The sequence below is a fragment of the Poecilia formosa genome, unplaced genomic scaffold (genome assembly GCF_000485575.1).
Source record: "Poecilia formosa unplaced genomic scaffold, Poecilia_formosa-5.1.2 Scaffold95, whole genome shotgun sequence".
In the NCBI taxonomy this organism is placed as follows: domain Eukaryota; kingdom Metazoa; phylum Chordata; class Actinopteri; order Cyprinodontiformes; family Poeciliidae; genus Poecilia; species Poecilia formosa.
The window spans coordinates 878,497-893,953 of NW_006800034.1; the positions used below are offsets into that span (position 1 = coordinate 878,497).

The 15,457-nt window shown below is 39.5% G+C and overlaps 3 protein-coding genes across 3 annotated transcripts in view; 2 read left to right on the top strand and 1 right to left on the bottom strand.

Moving 5' to 3' along the window:
• dnajb12b (DnaJ heat shock protein family (Hsp40) member B12b) overlaps nucleotides 1-5,773 on the top strand; it is an 8,360-nt gene extending 2,587 nt beyond the window's left edge. Inside the window, exons 2-8 of the mRNA XM_007558280.2 lie at nucleotides 936-1,113; nucleotides 1,202-1,347; nucleotides 1,426-1,599; nucleotides 1,686-1,756; nucleotides 2,615-2,724; nucleotides 3,655-3,827; nucleotides 3,942-5,773. Of these exons, the coding sequence (XP_007558342.1) occupies nucleotides 936-1,113; nucleotides 1,202-1,347; nucleotides 1,426-1,599; nucleotides 1,686-1,756; nucleotides 2,615-2,724; nucleotides 3,655-3,827; nucleotides 3,942-4,060 (971 nt within the window). The 3' untranslated portion in view covers nucleotides 4,061-5,773. The remainder of the gene's footprint in view (nucleotides 1-935; nucleotides 1,114-1,201; nucleotides 1,348-1,425; nucleotides 1,600-1,685; nucleotides 1,757-2,614; nucleotides 2,725-3,654; nucleotides 3,828-3,941) is intronic.
• Nucleotides 5,774-8,323: 2,550 nt separating this feature from the next.
• On the bottom strand, nucleotides 8,324-10,045 carry LOC103142292 (DNA damage-inducible transcript 4 protein-like). Its single transcript, XM_007558279.2, has 3 exons — nucleotides 9,896-10,045; nucleotides 9,454-9,676; nucleotides 8,324-9,363 (listed from the first exon to the last, which is right to left on the bottom strand). The coding sequence occupies exons 2-3, from the start codon at nucleotides 9,629-9,631 to the stop codon at nucleotides 8,864-8,866; spliced, it is 678 nt and encodes a 225-aa protein (XP_007558341.1). The 5' UTR covers nucleotides 9,632-9,676; nucleotides 9,896-10,045; the 3' UTR covers nucleotides 8,324-8,863.
• Nucleotides 10,046-10,829: 784 nt separating this feature from the next.
• Nucleotides 10,830-14,358, top strand: LOC103142343 (dnaJ homolog subfamily B member 12-like). Its single transcript, XM_016674426.1, has 3 exons — nucleotides 10,830-11,309; nucleotides 12,240-12,412; nucleotides 12,527-14,358. Exons 1-3 carry the CDS (start codon nucleotides 11,227-11,229, stop codon nucleotides 12,643-12,645), a joined length of 375 nt encoding a protein of 124 aa, XP_016529912.1. The 5' UTR covers nucleotides 10,830-11,226; the 3' UTR covers nucleotides 12,646-14,358.
• Nucleotides 14,359-15,457: the final 1,099 nt, after the last annotated feature.

A 15,457-nucleotide genomic window follows, 5' to 3' on the forward strand; every position in this document is an offset into this window, starting at 1 on the left:
ATAAATTTACATAATAAAAATCTTTTCTTTTTGTCATGTTGTTGCTATTGTATTATGTATGTTTGTATTCAACCTCATTCACTCTGATCTGATACTTCTAATTAGATGGATTTATGGATTTCAGCTGTGTTTAGAGCTCTGCAATAAATTAATTTAAATTTAGGAAATTGTTTGAAAAATCTGGATTTATTTTTTTTAACTGCTGAACTACTTGGGCTTCCGTAGTTCAGAGTGATGTCGGTGCACCCAGGGCCCTGTTTCACAAGCATTTCTGACAGTTTGTATTTTCTTTTATTTGTAATTCAGTTTAATGGGGACAAACAAACGGACTACAATTGAAAATTAGATTAAAATAAACTTTTAGAGGTGTCAAACGACTCGGGATTAGTGTGGAAGTTCACCTTCCAGCTGGACAACAATCCTAAACATACAGCCAAAGCTGCGGTAGGATGATTCATGACAGTTCATGTCAAAGACTACACTTTAATCTAACTGAAAATTCTAGAGGAAGACTTAAAAATGGATTAAAATGGACATTCTTCAACCAATCTGATCACACTTAAGGTATTTTACAAAGAATCGTCCAAAATCTGCCCAAATCTGCAAAGCTGACATTGCCTTAAACAGCCAGCTGTTGTAACTGAAACAACAGTTTCAGTTATAACAGCTGTAACTGTTGTAACTGTTACAGCTACAACAGTTACAACAGTTGTAGCTGTTGTACAACTGTACAGCTGGCTGTTCAGTTACAACAGCCAGCTGTTGTAAGTGAAACAACAGCTGGCTGAAAATTTTAGGCACAAACAGTAGCAGGTATTTATAGAAAAAGCTTCAAGAAAATGACCTTATGTCATTTCTAAAACATGGGTTTGTGTGGTTTTAAGTGCTGTCTTAGTGCTTCAGGTAGTAACCATTTGTCACCGTATGATTGTCAGCACTGTTGGACCTAATTGCAAGGAATGGCTTCACTCCCAGACATGGCGCCCACTCAGACTTCAGCGACGTTTCTGGGCCTCGACAGCGACAGGCCCCGCATGAAGACACCAAGCCAGAAGAAAAACCTTCAGACACCTCTAGATCTTACACGGCAGAGCAGCTGGAGGCCGTGAGAAGGTACGGAATAAATGGAGGTGCTGTTGACGTAGTTGCATTTTTTCTTTATCTGCCCTTCACATTCCTAACCGTGCTGTTTTGCACGCAGAACAAAACAATGCAAAGACTTCTACGAAATCCTCGGAGTCCAGAAAGATTTCTCTGAGGACGAGCTCAAGAGGTCGTACAGAAAACTGGCTCTGAAATTCCACCCTGACAAGAATCAAGCGCCGGGCGCCACAGAAGCATTTAAAGGTGATTCGGTCAGAAAGTCAGAAAAGTCAAACATGAGACAGACGTGTAGAAAGGATCACAATTGTTCATTTCTCGCAGCTATCGGAAATGCCTACGCCGTCCTGAGTAACGCAAACAAAAGAAGACAGTACGATCAGTGGGGAGAAGAGGGAAGGCATCCGTCAAGCAGCGGCCCGGAAAATGGACATTTCGAGCCAGACATCTCACCCGAAGATCTCTTCAACATGTTCTTTGGAGGCGGTTATCCATCAAGTAACTGTCACATCTCTTACATCTCTTTGTCTTTCAACAGCCATCTACTTAAGATGAAACTGATAAACCATTCTTTACTATTCTAGGTAATGGTCATGTGTACACTAATGGGCGGATGCGTAACCAGAGGCGGGAGAGAAGAGAGCGACCAAGAGATGTAAGTTTATTGTTGTTACGTTATCTGTACATTCTTCTGATGAATTGTTTTATTTTTATTTATTTATTTATTTATTTATTTATTTATTTATTTATTTATTTATTTATTTTAGATCTGGTTTTGTTCTTTGATTACTTCACAACTATCTATTTTTCACCATTGATATATCTACTGTTCATACAGTACAGCAGCTTAAACAAAAATAGTTTACAAAGTTTTGTATTTTACGTGTAGCATACTTACCATGAGTTCTTCTTCCTCTACATTACTATTATCACTATTACTATTTTCATTATTATGTTTTACTATGGCTGTTTTTTTTTTTTTGTTTTTTGTTTTTTTTTTACAAATTGCCTTTATTTATGTAGTACTGTATCAGTTGTTGATTACATTTTTACTCCATTAGTTAATTACTTTAATTAGCAGTTTTCTTCTATATTTGTATGTCTTCACATTGTTTTCTTTATTTTGACGATTTAATTCCATCAGTTATGCTTTAACTCATTTAGTTTCTCATTCTTAACTTTAAACACTCTTTAACATTTCTGCATTTTCTTTTTGGTATTCTGAACAAGCAATGGCTAATATTAGAGTTGACTAAGGGTTAAAAATATGTGTTGAATTTTGACTCTTAGCACACACTGGATACCAAGTTGTACAGTCAACAGTGTGTGCTGTGTCTGTGTTGTGATTTTCATTTTTGTTTGTTGTATATTTGCAGCTCTCGGAGTAAATGCGGCATACAGATAATGTGGTGTCGCATAATCGCCAGCAGGGGGTGGCATTTAGCCGCTCGCCATTTTACAAGGTTGAGACAACGCTTCCCTTCAGAGATGTTTTTCTGTGTCACATCCGCAGGGAGGTCTGGCTGTCTTTGTGCAGGTCATGCCCATCCTCATTCTGGTGATTGTGTCGGCTCTCAGTCAGATAATGGTCAACAGCCCCTCCTACAGTCTCAGCTTCAGGCCGTGAGTGTGACCTCCTGTTCTAAAACGGTGCACAAGAGTGTTAAATAACACAGCCGAACGGTTGATCTGCCTGACCCAGAAGGACTTGAACGAGATATCATCTTTAAGCAAAAATTACCAACCCAGCTTAATTTAACCGTGAACTTTAGAACTGTTTCTCACATTACAGCCACAAACCTCAGTGTGAGGTTTTATTAGAGCGACTCTTGAAACTGGTTTGCAAATAAGAATCTGACGGGTGTGAGGCTCATTTGTATTCAGACCCGTTTACTCTGATATCCCGAAATAAAATCCAGTGTATCCAGCTGCCTCAAAAGTCATCGAATTGTGAAATAGATTTCACTTTTAATCATTGTTAAAAAGAGCCATAAAAGCCATACAACAACCCTATGGTACAGTTGTGGGGTCGGGAGAGAGATGAAACCAGAGAAAAGGTCCGACCTTCCAGTAAGATAATGATAGTAAATACAATAGATTTAAATATTTACAATGCTAAATCCAATTGAAAACCTGTTGCAAGGCTTGAAAATGAATATTTCATCCAATCTAACCAAAACTGGACTTTTTTGCAAGAGAAAACCGGACACAATTTTCATATGTTATTATTTTTTTTCCTTTTCTATTCCAAATTATACTCCACAACCCAAAAAATGCATCGGGATTTATGATTTAAATGTGAAAACATTTGATTTTCACAAGGCATTGTAAAGTCATAAGTTGCATGAAAATAATCTATTCATTTTATTTTATTTTCAGAAACAGATGGTTTTAGAGTTTTTTTTGTTTCGTTTGTCTTATGGAAACTTTTGCTTTTGCAATCTGAAATACCTTTTGAACTGAGCCGAGTTGATTCAGGGCCCAGTGGGTCATTCCTGCGCTGCCTGCTGTCATATGATATGTCTCCCACATGCTTGTCTTATCTCCCGTCAGGTCAGCTGGCTACACGCAGAAGAGGCTGACTGAGAACCTGAAGGTGCCATATTACGTGGGGGAGCAGTTCTCCAAAGAGTTCACTGGCATGAATCTGAAAAATCTGGAGCGGAGCGTGGAGGACGACTACATTTCAAACCTCCGCAACAACTGCTGGAAAGAGAAACAGCAAAGTAGGGCTTCTTCTTGCATCAGGCCGGGCCAGGCTGAATCTTTTGCAACGCTCGGAGAGGTTTTGCAGCCGTCCTCGTATATCTCACATGACTTGTTTGTGTGGTCTGTTGCAGAGGAAGGAATGCTCTACAGGGCTCGCTATTTTGGAGACAGTGAGCTGTACCAGAGAGCGCAGCGGGCTCGAACTCCAAGCTGCGCCAAGCTCTCAGAGATCACGGCCTCCTTGCATTAAAACGCCGCTAATCTTACGTTAGTTCTCCAGAATAGGATTAGTTCTGATTATCTTTCCTCTTGTTGCCTTCAGGTTTCTAGAATCATCCCAAAACATGACTAACACAAAGGCTGTAAATACATACGCTTCGACATCCTCAAGGCCTTACGTAGCTAACGACACACGAGTAAAGCACTTCCTCCCTCTCCACTCTCTTTTCTAAGTTCACGCGATTGACATAGAAGTCTTCGTATGTGTGTGTGTATATATATATATATATACAGCCATGAATTAAAACAAAGCCATTTATCACATCTTGACAAGGGAACAAGATGTAGATTTGATGTGAAGCCCGAAAGAACAGAAGCCATGAAGATGAAAAAGATTGCTTCACCTCTGTAGGGCTGAGAAGCCAGTGTCGAACCAGGCACAAAGTTTAGCTATAAATAGAAATGCGGATGTTAACTTACACAGCAGTTTAAAAGATACCATGTTGAATGCTTCCTCCTTTTTTTCTTTGTTTTTTTTTTCTGAAGTCAGAGGAGAAGCTGTTTCCACTGACTCTAAATGCACATTCTAACTATGCAGGGAAATTGGTGTAGCCTCTGATTAACACGTGCACTCACGGTTTGGGCGTAGTTAGACACGGTCTTTTGTTCTAATGTGCTCAAGAGACAAGAGTCAGGAGATAATCCTGTCACTTTTTGTCCCTTGATTAAACGAAGGTCGGCCATGTGGCGTTACCTCACTTCACTTTGGATACAAGGCGTCGAAAAAGTAGTTACATCCCTCGAGGTTTTTCACATTACGTGAAATAAAATCGGGATTTATTGTGATAGACCAACAGAAAGCCCCTCAGAAGTCTTTTATTACGGCCACCAACTGTTTCTTCTTATATTTTTTGTATTTAGCTGAACACAAATGCATGCATTGATTTGCAAAAAAATAAAATTGTGTTCTGACAACGTTCCCTGTCTGTTCTGAAGAAAAGCGTGCCATGTCTCACGGCTGGGATGATGCGTTCAGGTCAACGCTTCGTACTCGTCTTCCTTCACACGTCGCACGTAATCCGAAAAGTTCAGTCTTGGTTCCATCTGACCAACCACCTCGTTTTTCTTCTACCTCTGGACTGATAGGGCCATGGATCTGTGCAGCTCCTACAGACTCACATGAATGATGAGTTCCTTCCTTTACCTATCAATTTAGGTGAACAACAATGGCTTTCACTATTAGTTCACGCCTGAAGGTGGAAACCTATTTCTCACCCTTTATTGAGGGGTATCAGCACAATTTCAGCTCACGCTTGTCACTATAAAATTGTGGAAAACCTTGTGTTCCCTTCATTTTCCTATCCCGGTAATGCTCTACTTTGTGTTGGTATATCACATAAAATCTAAAAAAAAAAAAAATAAATAAATAAATACATATGACTGTAAAGTGTCAGCATATGAGACGGTTCAAGGGGGGGTGAATACTTTTGTAAGGCACTGTGCCAAAAGGATGAAACGTGTGCTTATACCCACCAAGTGGGACTACAGCAGGATGTAGGTTTTCGCTGTGTATTGTCTCTGATACATCTCATATTTTAGTTCGGAACACGATATTTATTCTTTGTATCTTATTTATTACATACATCATCCAAACTAAGAGAAAAGTAGAACGACGTCTCACTTTTTTTTTTTTGTCCCCCACTGTGTTTCTACTCCCAGATAAAAATAAAAATGGATGCCTGAACATGTTGAATGTGACTCATTGCTGCGAGCAGAACAAGCATGGAGGCGAAAAGAGAGAGAGAGACAAAGAGAGAGAGAGGGAGAGAGAGAGAGAGAGAGAGAGGGGAAAAAAACAACAAAAAAACAAAACAAAAGCTCAGTCAGCATATTTAGTACAAACTGTGCTGGGAGGCTGACTAAGGCTGGGAAGTGGACACATGGCAGCGCGCACGTTCACACTTTTGAGAGTGAGACGTGCAGCCTGTCCCGAGCAGCAGAGAGTGCAGCGTCACATTCTTTTCTCTATAAATAAGTTCAGCTGTTTTCAGCAGAAGTTGCAACTTTTTCTCAGTGACATTTTTTTTTTTTTCCGCTTGAGTCATGAATTGGTTTCAACTTCAAGTTCTGCTCGTACTCATGACAGCCGGTTTAAACGGACAAATTTGTGGGTAGGAACTTAAGAAAAAAAATTTTGATGCCTTGACCCGAAAACCTCTTGAAAACCACGGTGGCTCGATTTATGCTGACTGAGTGTGTGACTGCTTGTTACATTCAAGACTAGTGTCACTGCAGATGTGTACACACGTTTTCTGAGAGGTCAAGAACGGAGAAGCATTTTCGTTCTTAGTGAGGTCATCTGTTCGAAGAAGTCAGTACTCCTCTCTCTTATGTTAACTTTAACTTAACATAAAAACAAACTTCAGTCAGAAATGTCCCTGTCGTTCTGGGTCAACACTCATTATGTAATTTGGAGTTTTGTTGCATCTGAGTTTTGATTCAACACAACTAATGTTATCCATTTTGTTGCATGAACTCAGCAACACTATATCCACTCCATCTGAATGAATTATATCACCCAAAAGCCAATTTATTTCAGTAATTCTGTTCAAAATATAAATAATAAGACTTTTATATTACATAAAACTAAGAAATACAAGGATATCTTATTAAGAATAGATATGAAGCAGAATTATGATGAAGAATGCTAACTTGAGAGTCGCTGACGAACTCCACAATGCTGCGTTCCATTTCTAGTCGGAACTCGGACATTCCGACTTCCAAGTCGGAGGAATCAACTGGAACGCCAAACCCAAGCCGAACATCTCGCTTGGAAAGTGGTAGAACTCCGACTAATCCCAGTTAGGATTTCAAGATGGCTGCTACTCACAACTTCAGTAGTAAACTCTGTTACTTTTACTCTTGATTCATTATTTTGCTTCTTTTTCCATGTCTAATCACTTTTGCAAGTGTGTCGTATTTGTGTGTGTAGCAAGTAGGGTAACACTTTACTTGACGGGGTGTGCATAATACTGACATGACACTGTCATAAACATGACATAACACCTGTTATGAACACGAAGGAGTCTTTATGAATGTCTGTTACTATTGTCATGAAATGTTATTTGGTAAATAACGACAGTTTTACTGCAAAGTTTCCTTAAAAGTTGCCTTGAAAGTCCATTAAAAGTGCCAACTTTGCATTAAAGTGTCATTATTTACAAAATAATACAAAGTCAGGACTTCTAATGGACTTTTAATGCAACTTTTAAAGCAACTTTGGATTAAAAGTGTCATTATTTAGAGAATGAGACTTCATAATAGCAGCCATAGACATTTATAAAGACTCCTTCATGTTTATGACAGTGTCATGTCAGTCTTATGCACACCCTGTCAAATAAAGTGCTACCGCATGTAGTAAAACATAGTTTATTCGCATGACGTTTGGTGTGCAGCTCTGGTATTATTGTTAATCCCGTATAACAGTTCATGAGCATACCTTTCAGTAAGTCTGAATTAAAAACCCTCCTTTGTAACAATCCATTTCAAGAAACTAGATTTAAATGTTTAATAGTTGTAGCCCTTAAGCATCTAAATCAATAGAAGTAGAGGATTGAGATACATGTCACTCTGTGTATTATAGATCTTTTTAAAATATGAGTTTTACATCTTTTTTTTTTTATTACTGAGATTAACTTTTCTAGAATAGTCAGAGATGAAAGTTGTGAACACCTGTAACATATTGGAGGCACATTGTGATTGCCTGTAATTTCATATAAATATATTTCAGATTATATAGGTTAGATTTACACCTTGTTCCATTACAGTTTCCACAAAGTAAATAGTCACTGAGTAAAGAAATACTGCAGCGTTAAAAAGGTTGATTATCCTCATTATTGTGTAACACTACTGCTGTAAAGACATGTATCATACTTTGGGGATATTTAAGCATTTACAGTTTAAATCCATGTTGAGTTCCAAACTTCCTGCATTTCTTTTTAGCGCAAATTTAGAAACATCTAATAAGCTTTAAGGGTTTGATTATGGGTCAACAAACACTGAGTACATTAAATCTCCAAATACAAGTTTGCTCAAAAAGCTTTACAGCCAAACTATTAGTTTTTTATGCGGTTAATAATAAAAAAACGCATTATTATAATATTAGGCCTTAAAAGACTAATAATTTATATGACAATTATGACATTAAAATTGACCACCTCCTCCTCATTTCCGTGAGTCACCTAAATCCCACTCTAAAATGAACCACAAATACAAGAACATTTCAAAACAAAGAATTGTTATTAAAAAAAAAACCAATAATTTATTTGTGATCATGAAAGTACAAAAACAGTGCAACATTATGAAAATCTGAATATCAAATAAAGTTGAAAGCAATGAGGTTCAAACGCAACAGAAAACTGAATGAGGTTTGAAACCTTAGCTGTGGCTTGCAAATGCACAAGCACTGGCTGGCTTTAACTCTGGGAGTGTGAAGGATACCCTAACACGATGGGCTACAGTTCAATTCATTGACATGTTTATGGAAAAACATAAAATAAATCTACAGAGATTCAAAGAATACAGCTAGCTGCCTGAACAAAGTTTCAATAGAAACTAAGGTTCACACTTTAATACTTGCAAAATGCCCGTTTACCAAGATGAAGCACAATGGTTAGGCTAAAGAAAAAAAATGTTCCAAGTGCCATAAACTTCAGGTCCTTTACAGTAGGAACAAAAGGCTACATTATGACAAAGTAAATCCTTACACTTCAAAAAGGCATCACATATTTGAAGTTCTAAGGCCTTTCTGTGAGTTTTTTTCCCCCCTGTCCATTCAACATTCCTCTATGAGCAGCCCTTCAGAAGAATACAGTTTCTTTTTAATCACGCGGAACCCAGTGCTAAGTTTTAGAGCTTGTCTCGGAGCTGGAGTGGAAGGAGACTTGGAGCTGAACAGTCCCTGGATTTTAGGCCACAGCCCGCCCGACTCTAGCCTCAGCACCAGAGTGAGCTGAAATGTGGGGACGAGATAAGGGTCCACGGATAGCTGTCCTATGCTCTCGCAGGCGGCCCCTTGCTCCACGCAGAGGTCGATGAGAGCCCCTCTTAAACCGCAGGGCTCGCTAGCTGCCAGGTGGATGAGCTCCTGTCCGATGTGCTCCAGAAGTTTCTCTGGAATGAGCAGCTTGGTACATCTCAACGCACAGTCTGAGTCTTTGGCCTCCCTTAGGCTCCGTGCAATGAGGTCCACTACTTCTTTCAGGATTGCTTCCTCCATTGGGTCAAAGAAAAGGTCATCGTTCACAGGACACAGATCATTGAAGACATCAGAGCCTGCAGAGGAGAAGCAGGGAGTGAGCATTTTCAAGCGTTATAAGAAAAACCTCCAATAGGATTTCAACAGATTTGGAAGGAAACGCTCACCTGAGTCTGAAAGATCACTCCTGCTGCCATTATTGGACCCTGATTCAATGCTGCTGTCGTTTGTGCTGAAATCAGCCAGTCTTTGGACCAGTTTCCCCCAGGACAGTCTTCTGGGACTGCTGTCCACTGGGGACGGAGGTATACTTCCAGCCTCTATTGGTGCAAAGACTTCAGGCATGTTTGTCTTCTCTTTAGTGTTCAACAGATGCGTGTCAGATTTCAACTGTTTTATGAGGAGACACAAAGACCACAAATTAACATAAGACTTCAACCACTTTTAAAAAAAACACATTAAAAAATAAGTAAAAGAGATAGAAAATATGCCATCTTAATTACAATAAAGAAATGCAGACGTTTAAAGCTAGCAACAGCAATACTTAAGCAGCTTAAGCTAGTCCAATTAGCTCTAATTTCAGCAAAACTAACAAATATTAATACTTACAGTTTTGAAAGAAAGCTGTTAAAGTGCGTAGTCGTTGTTTTTGTTGAAAAAAAAATGGATAGTTATTCTCTAAAAACTTCCACCGTCCACTCCTCCTTCCCGTTCTTTCAGCAGTTGTCGAACTCCGCAGTCTCTTTGCCCCTGCAACAATGCTTATATATGCCCTGAACTAGGCCACGCCCACTTTACCCCAACCAGCCAATCAAAAAGAGGGGCACGGCTTGTGAGCTGTATCTTGCCTGGTAACATGCCAGCAGAGAAGAAAGACAAACAGGAGGAGAAAGAGGTTTAGAGGGAGGGGTGGCTTCAACCCCACTGTAGTGGAAATGTACAGGGACTTGTCTGGGCATACAACCGTCATATAGCGGTTCTTTTGTATAGCATCCTCAATAGGTATGTTCTTTTTTGCTGTTGTTGTTTGGTGCATTGGCAGCCGTAAAAGCAAAGGATAAAGTCCATGCGGACACTGCCAAAGGCTGGTTCAGGGCTGCAGTGTACAGTACATTACGTCACCTGTTTTTCTCTCAAGCATTACATCAGAATTTTTTATCTGACCCGCAGCGATGCAAACACGCAATAAGCTGCATGATATAAATGTGAACATAAATTAAAAGCAACATGTTAAAGAGGCCACCATTTATTCACCTCATCAGTAAGCATTATATTTATTCTCAGACTAAAGTGTTGATGATATCTTGACACATTTGTTTCAGATCTACAAACCAATGAGACAAAGGGAACCAATGCAAGTATAAAAGGTAGTTTTCAAACTGACTTTATTTATGAAGGGAAAAACTATCCAACCTNTATGTAGTACTGTATCAGTTGTTGATTACATTTTTACTCCATTAGTTAATTACTTTAATTAGCAGGTTTCTTCTATATTTGTATGTCTTCACATTGTTTTCTTTATTTTGACGATTTAATTCCATCAGTTATGCTTCAACTCATTTAGTTTCTCATTCTTAACTTTAAACACTCTTTAACATTTCTGCATTTTCTTTTTGGTATTCTGAACAAGCAATGGCTAATATTAGAGTTGACTAAGGGTTAAAAATATGTGTTGAATTTTGACTCTTAGCACACACTGGATACCAAGTTGTACAGTCAACAGTGTGTGCTGTGTCTGTGTTGTGATTTTCATTTTTGTTTGTTGTATATTTGCAGCTCTCGGAGTAAATGCGGCATACAGATAATGTGGTGTCGCATAATCGCCAGCAGGGGGTGGCATTTAGCCGCTCGCCATTTTACAAGGTTGAGACAACGCTTCCCTTCAGAGATGTTTTTCTGTGTCACATCCGCAGGGAGGTCTGGCTGTCTTTGTGCAGGTCATGCCCATCCTCATTCTGGTGATTGTGTCGGCTCTCAGTCAGATAATGGTCAACAGCCCCTCCTACAGTCTCAGCTTCAGGCCGTGAGTGTGACCTCCTGTTCTAAAACGGTGCACAAGAGTGTTAAATAACACAGCCGAACGGTTGATCTGCCTGACCCAGAAGGACTTGAACGAGATATCATCTTTAAGCAAAAATTACCAACCCAGCTTAATTTAACCGTGAACTTTAGAACTGTTTCTCACATTACAGCCACAAACCTCAGTGTGAGGTTTTATTAGAGCGACTCTTGAAACTGGTTTGCAAATAAGAATCTGACGGGTGTGAGGCTCATTTGTATTCAGACCCGTTTACTCTGATATCCCGAAATAAAATCCAGTGTATCCAGCTGCCTCAAAAGTCATCGAATTGTGAAATAGATTTCACTTTTAATCATTGTTAAAAAGAGCCATAAAAGCCATACAACAACCCTATGGTACAGTTGTGGGGTCGGGAGAGAGATGAAACCAGAGAAAAGGTCCGACCTTCCAGTAAGATAATGATAGTAAATACAATAGATTTAAATATTTACAATGCTAAATCCAATTGAAAACCTGTTGCAAGGCTTGAAAATGAATATTTCATCCAATCTAACCAAAACTGGACTTTTTTGCAAGAGAAAACCGGACACAATTTTCATATGTTATTATTTTTTTTCCTTTTCTATTCCAAATTATACTCCACAACCCAAAAAATGCATCGGGATTTATGATTTAAATGTGAAAACATTTGATTTTCACAAGGCATTGTAAAGTCATAAGTTGCATGAAAATAATCTATTCATTTTATTTTATTTTCAGAAACAGATGGTTTTAGAGTTTTTTTTGTTTCGTTTGTCTTATGGAAACTTTTGCTTTTGCAATCTGAAATACCTTTTGAACTGAGCCGAGTTGATTCAGGGCCCAGTGGGTCATTCCTGCGCTGCCTGCTGTCATATGATATGTCTCCCACACGTTTGTCTTATCTCCCGTCAGGTCAGCTGGCTACACGCAGAAGAGGCTGACTGAGAACCTGAAGGTGCCATATTACGTGGGGGAGCAGTTCTCCAAAGAGTTCACTGGCATGAATCTGAAAAATCTGGAGCGGAGCGTGGAGGACGACTACATTTCAAACCTCCGCAACAACTGCTGGAAAGAGAAACAGCAAAGTAGGGCTTCGTCTTGCATCAGGCCGGGCCAGGCTGAATCTTTTGCAACGCTCGGAGAGGTTTTGCAGCCGTCCTCGTATATCTCACATGACTTGTTTGTGTGGTCTGTTGCAGAGGAAGGAATGCTCTACAGGGCTCGCTATTTTGGAGACAGTGAGCTGTACCAGAGAGCGCAGCGGGCTCGAACTCCAAGCTGCGCCAAGCTCTCAGAGATCACGGCCTCCTTGCATTAAAACGCCGCTAATCTTACGTTAGTTCTCCAGAATAGGATTAGTTCTGATTATCTTTCCTCTTGTTGCCTTCAGGTTTCTAGAATCATCCCAAAACATGACTAACACAAAGGCTGTAAATACATACGCTTCGACATCCTCAAGGCCTTACGTAGCTAACGACACACGAGTAAAGCACTTCCTCCCTCTCCACTCTCTTTTCTAAGTTCACGCGATTGACATAGAAGTCTTCGTATGTGTGTGTGTATATATATATATATATACAGCCATGAATTAAAACAAAGCCATTTATCACATCTTGACAAGGGAACAAGATGTAGATTTGATGTGAAGCCCGAAAGAACAGAAGCCATGAAGATGAAAAAGATTGCTTCACCTCTGTAGGGCTGAGAAGCCAGTGTCGAACCAGGCACAAAGTTTAGCTATAAATAGAAATGCGGATGTTAACTTACACAGCAGTTTAAAAGATACCATGTTGAATGCTTCCTCCTTTTTTTCTTTGTTTTTTTTTTCTGAAGTCAGAGGAGAAGCTGTTTCCACTGACTCTAAATGCACATTCTAACTATGCAGGGAAATTGGTGTAGCCTCTGATTAACACGTGCACTCACGGTTTGGGCGTAGTTAGACACGGTCTTTTGTTCTAATGTGCTCAAGAGACAAGAGTCAGGAGATAATCCTGTCACTTTTTGTCCCTTGATTAAACGAAGGTCGGCCATGTGGCGTTACCTCACTTCACTTTGGATACAAGGCGTCGAAAAAGTAGTTACATCCCTCGAGGTTTTTCACATTACGTGAAATAAAATCGGGATTTATTGTGATAGACCAACAGAAAGCCCCTCAGAAGTCTTTTATTACGGCCACCAACTGTTTCTTCTTATATTTTTTGTATTTAGCTGAACACAAATGCATGCATTGATTTGCAAAAAAATAAAATTGTGTTCTGACAACGTTCCCTGTCTGTTCTGAAGAAAAGCGTGCCATGTCTCACGGCTGGGATGATGCGTTCAGGTCAACGCTTCGTACTCGTCTTCCTTCACACGTCGCACGTAATCCGAAAAGTTCAGTCTTGGTTCCATCTGACCAACCACCTCGTTTTTCTTCTACCTCTGGACTGATAGGGCCATGGATCTGTGCAGCTCCTACAGACTCACATGAATGATGAGTTCCTTCCTTTACCTATCAATTTAGGTGAACAACAATGGCTTTCACTATTAGTTCACGCCTGAAGGTGGAAACCTATTTCTCACCCTTTATTGAGGGGTATCAGCACAATTTCAGCTCACGCTTGTCACTATAAAATTGTGGAAAACCTTGTGTTCCCTTCATTTTCCTATCCCGGTAATGCTCTACTTTGTGTTGGTATATCACATAAAATCTAAAAAAAAAAAAAATAAATAAATAAATACATATGACTGTAAAGTGTCAGCATATGAGACGGTTCAAGGGGGGGTGAATACTTTTGTAAGGCACTGTGCCAAAAGGATGAAACGTGTGCTTATACCCACCAAGTGGGACTACAGCAGGATGTAGGTTTTCGCTGTGTATTGTCTCTGATACATCTCATATTTTAGTTCGGAACACGATATTTATTCTTTGTATCTTATTTATTACATACATCATCCAAACTAAGAGAAAAGTAGAACGACGTCTCACTTTTTTTTTTTTGTCCCCCACTGTGTTTCTACTCCCAGATAAAAATAAAAATGGATGCCTGAACATGTTGAATGTGACTCATTGCTGCGAGCAGAACAAGCATGGAGGCGAAAAGAGAGAGAGAGACAAAGAGAGAGAGAGGGAGAGAGAGAGAGAGAGAGAGAGGGGAAAAAAACAACAAAAAAACAAAACAAAAGCTCAGTCAGCATATTTAGTACAAACTGTGCTGGGAGGCTGACTAAGGCTGGGAAGTGGACACATGGCAGCGCGCACGTTCACACTTTTGAGAGTGAGACGTGCAGCCTGTCCCGAGCAGCAGAGAGTGCAGCGTCACATTCTTTTCTCTATAAATAAGTTCAGCTGTTTTCAGCAGAAGTTGCAACTTTTTCTCAGTGACATTTTTTTTTTTTTCCGCTTGAGTCATGAATTGGTTTCAACTTCAAGTTCTGCTCGTACTCATGACAGCCGGTTTAAACGGACAAATTTGTGGGTAGGAACTTAAGAAAAAAAATTTTGATGCCTTGACCCGAAAACCTCTTGAAAACCACGGTGGCTCGATTTATGCTGACTGAGTGTGTGACTGCTTGTTACATTCAAGACTAGTGTCACTGCAGATGTGTACACACGTTTTCTGAGAGGTCAAGAACGGAGAAGCATTTTCGTTCTTAGTGAGGTCATCTGTTCGAAGAAGTCAGTACTCCTCTCTCTTATGTTAACTTTAACTTAACATAAAAACAAACTTCAGTCAGAAATGTCCCTGTCGTTCTGGGTCAACACTCATTATGTAATTTGGAGTTTTGTTGCATCTGAGTTTTGATTCAACACAACTAATGTTATCCATTTTGTTGCATGAACTCAGCAACACTATATCCACTCCATCTGAATGAATTATATCACCCAAAAGCCAATTTATTTCAGTAATTCTGTTCAAAATATAAATAATAAGACTTTTATATTACATAAAACTAAGAAATACAAGGATATCTTATTAAGAATAGATATGAAGCAGAATTATGATGAAGAATGCTAACTTGAGAGTCGCTGACGAACTCCACAATGCTGCGTTCCATTTCTAGTCGGAACTCGGACATTCCGACTTCCAAGTCGGAGGAATCAACTGGAACGCCAAACCCAAGCCGAACATCTCGCTTGGAAAGTGGTA

What these genes read in the sequence shown, in the direction of transcription:
- LOC103142292 (XM_007558279.2), bottom strand. Translation starts at nt 9,631, where the DNA reads ATGCCTGAAGTCTTTGCACCAATAGAGGCTGGAAGTATACCTCCGTCC. An exon ending in GAGTGATCTTTCAGACTCAG is followed by an intron (nt 9,364 to 9,453) that starts GTGAGCGTTTCC and finishes TCTCCTCTGCAG; the next exon opens with GCTCTGATGTCTTCAATGAT.
- LOC103142343 (XM_016674426.1), top strand. Translation starts at nt 11,227, where the DNA reads ATGCCCATCCTCATTCTGGTGATTGTGTCGGCTCTCAGTCAGATAATG. An exon ending in TACAGTCTCAGCTTCAGGCC is followed by an intron (nt 11,310 to 12,239) that starts GTGAGTGTGACC and finishes ATCTCCCGTCAG; the next exon opens with GTCAGCTGGCTACACGCAGA. An exon ending in CTGGAAAGAGAAACAGCAAA is followed by an intron (nt 12,413 to 12,526) that starts GTAGGGCTTCGT and finishes GGTCTGTTGCAG; the next exon opens with AGGAAGGAATGCTCTACAGG.